The 8,181-nt window shown below is 47.0% G+C and overlaps 1 protein-coding gene and 1 long non-coding RNA gene across 6 annotated transcripts in view; one reads left to right on the top strand and one right to left on the bottom strand.

Annotated features, from left to right (window-relative positions):
* Positions 1 to 260: 260 nt before the first annotated feature.
* Positions 261 to 8,181, bottom strand: part of MMP17 (matrix metallopeptidase 17) — a 50,556-nt gene continuing 42,635 nt past the window's right edge. For 4 of the 5 annotated variants that reach the window (XM_039724838.1, XM_039724841.1, XM_039724839.1 and 1 more), the window contains 3 exons: positions 4,810 to 4,962; positions 2,427 to 2,684; positions 261 to 1,229 (listed from right to left, as the gene is read on the bottom strand). In XM_039724838.1, the coding sequence (XP_039580772.1) occupies positions 904 to 1,229; positions 2,427 to 2,684; positions 4,810 to 4,962 (737 nt within the window). In that variant the 3' untranslated portion in view covers positions 261 to 903. Of the gene's footprint in view, positions 1,230 to 2,426; positions 2,685 to 4,809; positions 4,963 to 6,835; positions 7,782 to 8,181 lie in introns of those variants that run through there. The other variant, XM_039724842.1, reaches the window with a different exon arrangement.
* On the top strand, positions 2,731 to 4,785 carry LOC120509755. The gene is made up of 3 exons (XR_005629330.1): positions 2,731 to 2,759; positions 4,488 to 4,582; positions 4,683 to 4,785. It is a non-coding gene; the product is annotated as an uncharacterized LOC120509755 (long non-coding RNA).

Here is an 8,181-nt window from a genome sequence, read left to right as displayed (position 1 = left end):
GCCCATCCTTTGCAGCACAGGTATGGCAGTCACAGACAAATGCAATACATCTTAATTCCTCCCAAAACATAAGCCAACCTGACACAGGGATTCTGCGAGACCAAGAATTTGTGCGCACAGATTAGTTGGGGGCAGTGGTTGTAACTGTATCTCATTTGGCTGCGCTGCTCCTCATCCAGAGGTGAGAGGCTGCTAAGAGCCTCAGCAGGCAGTACCTTGCTGCAGGTATCAGGCTTGATCTGGCACAGGACTGGGAGATCTCCATGTAGGCGGCCAAGGTTTATTAGAGAAATTGTTAAATTACAATGACTTGTATACAAAGATAAGCTGCACTGCCTTCTGAAAGGCAAAGGTGCTTCTGACCCATAGAGACTGATACAGGTTACCCAGACTACAGCAGGCTTGACAGTAAATAATGATCACCTTGTAGTTCATCTTAGTGGAGTCACAATTTCTTCTACCTAGTACATCCAATGGGATGTGTACATTGTATCAGCACATAATTACACCTCCTGCGGGCTGCTTTTCTGTCACCATCTATCTCAACAGCATCTCTTCTGTCCCCGCTCCATCCCGGGAGCTATCCCCTCCCTCATTTGCTGTGTTTAAAAATCCAGAGCAACACATCTCTATGAAGCATTTCTAAATTCAACATGAGGTTGCTCTCATCTTTAACTGAATGGGGGAATAGGAAGATGCAGAACTCAACTCTGTTATTAGACCTTTAAACTAAAATTAAGAAGAAAGAAAACCCCAAAACAAAATCACTGTTCATTTCTCATGGAGAATTCAAACCCTTCACTGGTATGTTCCTAGGAATGTTTTTTTCTGCTTGCAACAGTTAGCAATCACAGAGCTGTATCCCAGAGCACTGCGACATTGTCCTGCTGGTGAGATGAGCCGTCAGAGGGCCACACAGAACAGCGCTGCTGTCCACACAGCCAGCACGAGGCTGGCAGTCAGTCTGGGTATGGGGTGAGGGCGCAGGGATGGGGTGCCTGAGGTGCAGGAGCAGACCTCGTAGCCATTCTTCGAGCGGCTCTCGTCGTGCTGTCCCGGCCTGGAGCGCGCTCCTGTCCTGCTGCTCCCGGCTGCCTCGGGGGCGTCAGCCTGCATGTCACTGCACACCAGCCAGTCCCTGGCGATGGACTGTGGGTATCTGGGCTGCACCTCCAGCTCACTGTCCAGCACCTTCCAGTATTCCTTGCCCTTGAAGAAGTAACTTGCACCTGCAAAGAGACCAAAACCCAAACACGAGGTGAGTAGCGGTGGATGCCGTCCCAGAGGAAGGTCAGAGGAGCACTTGGAGCAGCAGAGGAGCATTCCCACTCCAGCTGAGGCCCGGGGAGCAGAGGCGCATGAGATATCACTGCTTGTTATCAACATCCCCTCTCGCTGCAGGAGGGATGCTCCAGAAGGGAAGGTAATGCTGTGCCTGCCCAGGATCTCTCACATCAGCAAGGAGCCACCAGCGGCTGGAGGTGGATGGTGAGCTATCACCTGTTCTGTGCCGAGTCCCAGAGCAGATATGCCTCCCAGTACTGTGCGTGTGTAGCATCAAGGCCCTGTGAACCCACAGCTGGACACATCATGCACTACTCCTCTTCTTGTAATAGGGCATGGTAAAGCTGGAGACCCCACTATCCATTAATGACTTGGGGTGTGTGCTTCTGACCCTGGGCTCAGAAAAATAATCTGAGTCTGACAGGGCCCTGGGAACCTTCTGCTTTAGGTGCATATTTTCCACTCTGAACTGGGAGGCTGTAAATTCTCTAAGCAGGCCCCATGCTCAGGAGGACTCCTACCTATGGGAATGTCACTCTCAATAGCTTTGGAAATTCAGCTTAAAAAGTCTCTGGAAGTAGCCTTCCCCTCTGCCTGGTTTAGTGATTGCCATTACATTGTTAGGTAGCCAGTAAATAAACCTTGGAAGTGCCACTTTGTTGTGAGTGAATAGCTGATTGTAAATATCTCCTGTGACAAAATTTTTGTGGTCTTTTCAGGGGAAAGAAACCACTGAGAAATCTCAACAGACAATAAGTTGTAACTCTGGGAAAACATCTTTAAAAAAGTATTTTCTGTCTGCATCCTCATATATGCAGCCAAAAATCCAATGACAACAAGACTGGCAAGTAACAAATCAGCCCATACTAGGATAAAAATCACATGTCAACTGTGTTCTTTCAACAAAGTGCAATAATTATCCCCCCAGGATATTTTTGTTGCCTGTTTAAAATAACAAAATCCTCTAGTGAGCAGTATGGGGAGCTCTGGCTGGAATCGCACCTCTCTCTTCAGCTTCCAGTCACCAGGAACGTCCTATCAGGGCTCAGCGTTTGTGTTGGCAGGCGGGGTAGAAGGGGCTACAGCTCAATAGAGCACTGATTTTCTTTGCCGTGCTTTTTTAAACTGCCATATGGACTCACCATCTGACCACCTCATGGCATCATCTAAAGGGCTGGGTATTCCCTTCCACGGAATGGCCTCTGAAGGATAGCCGGGATCCATCCTCCGCTCATGGTCATCGTAGCACCAGTAGAGGGTGTCCTTAAAGAAATAAGTCTTGTCATTGTGAGCCCAGGAGAAAGCAGCATCGATTCCTCCCAGGGGCAGGCCAAAGTCTGAGATGGGCCGTGGGTACCCTTCCTCCACATTGTTGTCTTTGAAGACCCAGTATCTGTCTCCTGTGGAAAGGAAACAAGCACAGAAAAAAATCACATTTGTTTCACAGCCAAAACCAGTATTTCTGCACAGATGAGGTGAGCTAATGTTTTGTTATCTACTGTGGTACAACGTCTCGGGGTTGAGCTCTGGTCATTTAAGGATGGAAATAGGAAGGGGTCATCCCATGGGGGTTTCTGGTTTCCTCCCCCCCCCCATGGGGGGAACCTCTGGCTTTGAATAGCTACTTTATGTCAGGCTGTCCATGGACACAGCCCTGCTTTGCTGCTGAAAGCGTGACTGTCCCAGGACAAGAACACACTGACAGCGTCAGTACAGCTGTCACTTTTGTATATTTCACGGAGGCATTTGATTTTCTGTCCCTTGGATTTCTGCCTGATATCCAAAGAAACACAGCAGCTTTTGTGGGCAAACTGGGCACTTTCTGCAGGCTATGTGGCTCCTGAGAAGCCAAGTTTAGTCCACTTTGGAAGAGAAATAACCACTTTCTAGGGCCAGATGGGCTGAGAGACCTGTTCATTATGAGGATTCAGAGGGACTGGATACATCCCATACAAGCAGCTCACTGCTCTTCAAGGGTCTTACACAGCTGCCCCCTCGGTCTGACCTTGGGCAAGAAAGAACAAGCAAATGAACCCACGTCTCAATTTGTTCATAGTTCTCTAACCACTGGGACAGTCTTTCTTCTTCCACAACACCTATTTAGGAACATGCAGTGCCCTTTTGGGTATCACATAGCCTATTTTAAGGAACAGTGTTTCTCCTTCCTTAGTTTTCTGAAATATCTGAGGAGGCCCTTAAATGGATGCCCATGTATCAGCAGCAGGACCTTAGAGGCCAAGGTAATTTGTGTTCTTTGGTTTCAGTCCAGGGATCAATGAAATAGTGCTGGAGGGAGAGAATATATAGCTGGAAAGAAAATTCTGAGATTGGGAGCTAGGCAGGACTAACACACACAGAGAATGCATGTCTTGGCACATTCCAGATGTGCCACATGTACAGATGTGCATGTGGCACATCTGGAATTCCAGCCTCCTGAGCAGCTTGGAGGAGCCCCTAGACCTGTGCTCCTGGTTGGTTGTATGTTCATTCCCAGCAGGGAGAGAAGGAAGTGACTGAAGACCGCTGTTGTCTGCAGATCTGACTGGGAGGATCTAGAGCCAGGCATAAGGGGTGGCATAATCCTTAAGCTGGCCCCATTCCCTCTGGGAAAGCAGCGCAGGGCAGGCTGCCTGAGGCAGAGCCTTCCATAGGCTGTTCCATGGAGAGATGCAGGGCTCAGTGTGCTGGTGGTCCAGGAGGGTGTTGGCTACACTTGGAAAGGCCTTCTGCAAGCCTAGGGGCTTCTGTGGGACATGAGCCATCTCTCTGGCCTGGCTGGGGGAATTGAAACCAAATTACTGCTTCCAGAAGTGCTTGGTTCAGCACTTTTGAAACAGATAATTGCACCACGTTCCAAGCAGAACGGTCGGGAGACAAAAAGCAATTTCCAAATGGGAAGAATAGAGGACTGGGATGTGTTTAGCACTTCAAGTGCACAACCTTGGTGAAAAGAGAGTCAGGGCTTGCCATTGAGTGCATGGGTGGCATCTAACCAGCACAGGTAGATGGTCTTGGACATTTTTATAGAAACCAAGAGCTAAACTGTTCCTCCAGCTTCTGAAATAAAAGCTTGCAAGTTTTTTTAAATAAGAAGAGATAATTATATTAGTAATTTTAAGAAAAAAACAGAGTAACAGAAATATAATTATTAAAACTGAAGGTCTTCAGTTTCATTTTTATTCCCTGATTTTTTCTTTTCTCAGCAACAAATACTGAAAAGAGAAAAGGTCAAAGGAGGAAGGCACCACCTGTGAGTGTGTGTAGGGGTAGTTCCTGCTTCTGTTTCATTCTTGAGAAGGTCAGATTTTTGTTACATTTGGCTGAACTTTATCTTCAATGACATTTCCTTCATTTTCTGGGGAACATGACCATTACCTTTTGCTTGCCCTCCCTGCCAGCTCATTTCTCCTGGCCTTACTCACGGACAACAGGATTCAGACCGGCACTCGAGATGTTTAGCATGTGGCACCGGTGTCTCCTGCCTAGCATCGCGTTCTATACCTCCAGCACCATGTTTGCTCTCACCTTTGAAAAAGACAATCTTGTGGTCACTAGTTCTCTCGTAGACCGCGTCCAGGCTGTCCAGGTTGAGCGGCAAGCCCCGCCAGAAACGGTGAATCTGAGCCGGCTGGAGGGAGACCAAGTGCTTATTGCGAGTCAGTCTCCAGAAGTACTTGCCTGGAGGGACAGACTGGACATTACTGAACCACACTCAGCCCACCTTCCCTGGGGGGTGAATGTCGGGTGGGTGGCAGCAGCAGGAAGCAAAGCATGTGAGATGGGAGCCATTATTTAGAGTCATCCTGCTTTCCAGCAGCAGCTGCAACTGCTTTCTATTTCTGGCAGTCATTAGAAGAAATCCCTTTCTTTTTTGGATTAAAATAATCCTCTGGACATTGCACTGGAGCTGTTATACTCCTGGCCACAGCGTGAGGCTCTTCCCTCCCTCTCTGCTTGGGACCTCCTGCAAGCTGGTGGGACCAGGCACTGCCAGCCTTAAGCAAAAGCTTCCAAAAAAAATATCCCTGTTCCTCCTCTCCTGGAGCAGCCACAGCTGCCTGCACACAGGACGTCCTGCTGCTTTCATGTTTGGAAATGTCTAGGATGTTACAAAGAAACAGAAATACCAGATGAGTTGTTTTGTAGTGAAGAAAAGGAGTGAGAAAATAAAGGAGGAGGAAAACATCTGAATAGATCTGGAAGGGTTGAGGTGGGGAAGGAGGCAGTTAAGGACTTAGGTACCATCTAGAGGTGCAGGATACTAAGCAGAGACCGCAGTCCTGTGGAGCTTCTAGGACGAATGTACTGGTGGTGCCAGCAAATGCATCTCAACACCTGCAGCAGCACTGCCCCATCTAGGAAAGAGTATTTTGGGGATTTCTGAAATGTTTTGGATACTGTAAAAGAAAACAGATTTATTCTTTGTGGGAAGGATGACAAACTTTTTCCTGCTGAAAGAGCCTTATACGGGATTTCCCAAGGAGTCTTAATGGTTTTCAGGGGCAACTCCAAACCCAATTTTGTGTTGGTTCTGGGATTCTCAGCCTTTCTGCCACACATTTCATGCTGTGTTTTCTCCAGAGAGCTCCACACAGTGACATGAGCCAGAGCAAGATGTTTAGGAGGCAACTCTCAACTTTGTCTTGTATTGTTATTGTCCATTAGAAATTATGGCACATTATTTGCGCCTGGTCTTGCATGAATTTCTGGGGGGAGATAAGCAATAGAAACCAAAGATGCATCTTCAGATTTCTATGTCCCACACACTCAGCTTTTTTTCTCCAGAGCTGGCAAATTGTGACACCAGCTTTTAAAATTTTACAGAAGTTGGATCCTAGCCTAATAATGCAGGATACAAGACACTTTAACATCTGCAGAGAGGGAGTTTTATTCTAATTATAAGGCTTTTTATCATATTCTCGTTCTTCTGCTCCAGATTGCTTATTTTCTCTGTCTTACTGAAACAGAAATTAATAATAATAATCCAATATGGTAGGAATTGCCATAATTACAGATTCTTTTTAAGAATACAAAAAAATCCCGAGGATTCAAATTTGGTGGCCATTTTACATCAATGGAAACATATGTAATTAAATAAAGATGATTGATTGCTGCATCTGTAATTAGCAAGGCACTAGATAAGGTCAGATTTCCACTTTTTTAGCAAGAAATCCAGCTCAACTTAATTCCTTCTTTAGCAGATCAACACCTAAACTTCCAAGTGCCCTGGACTCATCGCAGACACAAAGGGAAGCCTCAATACTTTTGACACTTTGTCTCTTTGCAAGTGTTGGGCTCAGCTGGTTAGGCACTGCAGCAGGGAAACCTTGAATCTACCCCAAAAGTCAGGAATAAATAGCCTGAGCTGTTGGTGACTTTGGTTGGGTTTTTATAAGCTATCAGGAAGAAGAAAGAAAATAAAGCACTTAAGTAGCAAGGAATTCTGAATGAGACAGCCCCAGTCTGCCTGGGCTCATGGTCTGCTATGGCCCAGCCTGCTCACCAAAGTGCTGCTGTTGCATGGATGATCATCAGCTGAAGCCAGATCCATGGGAGAACTGCTGCCATTAGCATGCAGAAATAATTAAAAAAAACAAAAACAAAAGAACAACCTCATATTTGTTTAAAAACCTCAATTTAAACCCTTCTCTGAGCTGAAAAACTGAACACGATGAAAGCCGAGTGTGAGGTCCTGCTGCACCAAGATATGGACGATGGGTTGAGGCAATTGCTTGCTTTAATTTCAGGTAATTTTGATCCCAGCTGTGTTCCACACTCTCCAGACTTTGGCAAGACTGCTGCACACACCATGCAGACGCACACACAGGCCAAATGTGTTTAAAACTTTGGGAGTCTGTGGTGAGGCACCTTCATCAAAGTAAGTGGTGATTCCAAAGAGCAGAGAACCACCATTGCCTTCAAAACAACAAGCCTGTGAGGTCTGGGGAGCTCCAGTCCTGGTGCCTTCGTGGTGGCTTCTTTCCATCGAGGGAGCCAGCAGGACCAGCTCAGAACAAAATGCCTATCGGGGGACAAAACTCAGCACTAGAGATTATTTACTCTGCCCCAGAGGTGGCATCCCCTCTTCTTGGTGCACAGGATGGTTCAGGGGGCAACAATGGGGGCTGAAAGTAAAGTGCTGGCAGCAGATGTGCAGCTGGCATCCACTGACCCGGTGCTTTTTACATCTGCTTTTTGGCCTGCAATAAATATATCCAAAAATAGACACCGCAATGTATTTCTCTTTACTTCATCAATTTTTCCCCTCTGAGGGACAGACAGCCGTTTATCCTGACACCAGTTCATGTCTTTGAGTTTCCCTTCATCACTGTGTCTTTTTGGAGCTGGCATCGGAACAAGTAATGTTGTGGAACAGTCCCCATATTGTTCTTCAGAGCACAGGCAACACCAAATTCTCTGGAGCACTTTTGCTGTTCTTGCTTGTGACCCAAGGCTCACGCTGTGATACCCAGATGCCAGGATGCTGCTGCTCATCCCTGGAGATGAAAATACTTCTGCTTACTTGGTGGATGGCTTTGGGGTGGCCAAACAGTGGCCATGGATGCAAAGAAACACCCACGGGCATGTTTACATCTTGGAAAGGTGAGAAAACAAACCCAGAGAGTCCAGCCTGCACAGGCTCGGCTGAGCTAAAAAGGCACAGATGGGATCCTCGTCAGCAGCTGGGCATCCCAGGAACACAGTGCCAGCAAGTGTTCACTGGCACAAAACCAGATGGTCCTCAATTGTGTACACACTGTCTTTGAGAGATGTACAGCAAGCAGAATTAGGGAAGGTGAAGCGTGGGAGGAAAGGAAGGCTGGAGGTATCCAGGAAGAAAGCAGTGGAGTGTTGTTGCTGTTCTGCTCATCCTTGGTTCAACCTCAATTTTGACTT

The sequence above is a fragment of the Passer montanus genome, unplaced genomic scaffold, assembly GCF_014805655.1.
Source record: "Passer montanus isolate IOZ18808 unplaced genomic scaffold, ASM1480565v1 scaffold53, whole genome shotgun sequence".
In the NCBI taxonomy this organism is placed as follows: Eukaryota; Metazoa; Chordata; class Aves; order Passeriformes; family Passeridae; genus Passer; species Passer montanus.
The sequence above is the reverse complement of the archived record's forward strand: the minus strand, read 5'-3'. Positions and strand labels throughout refer to the sequence as shown.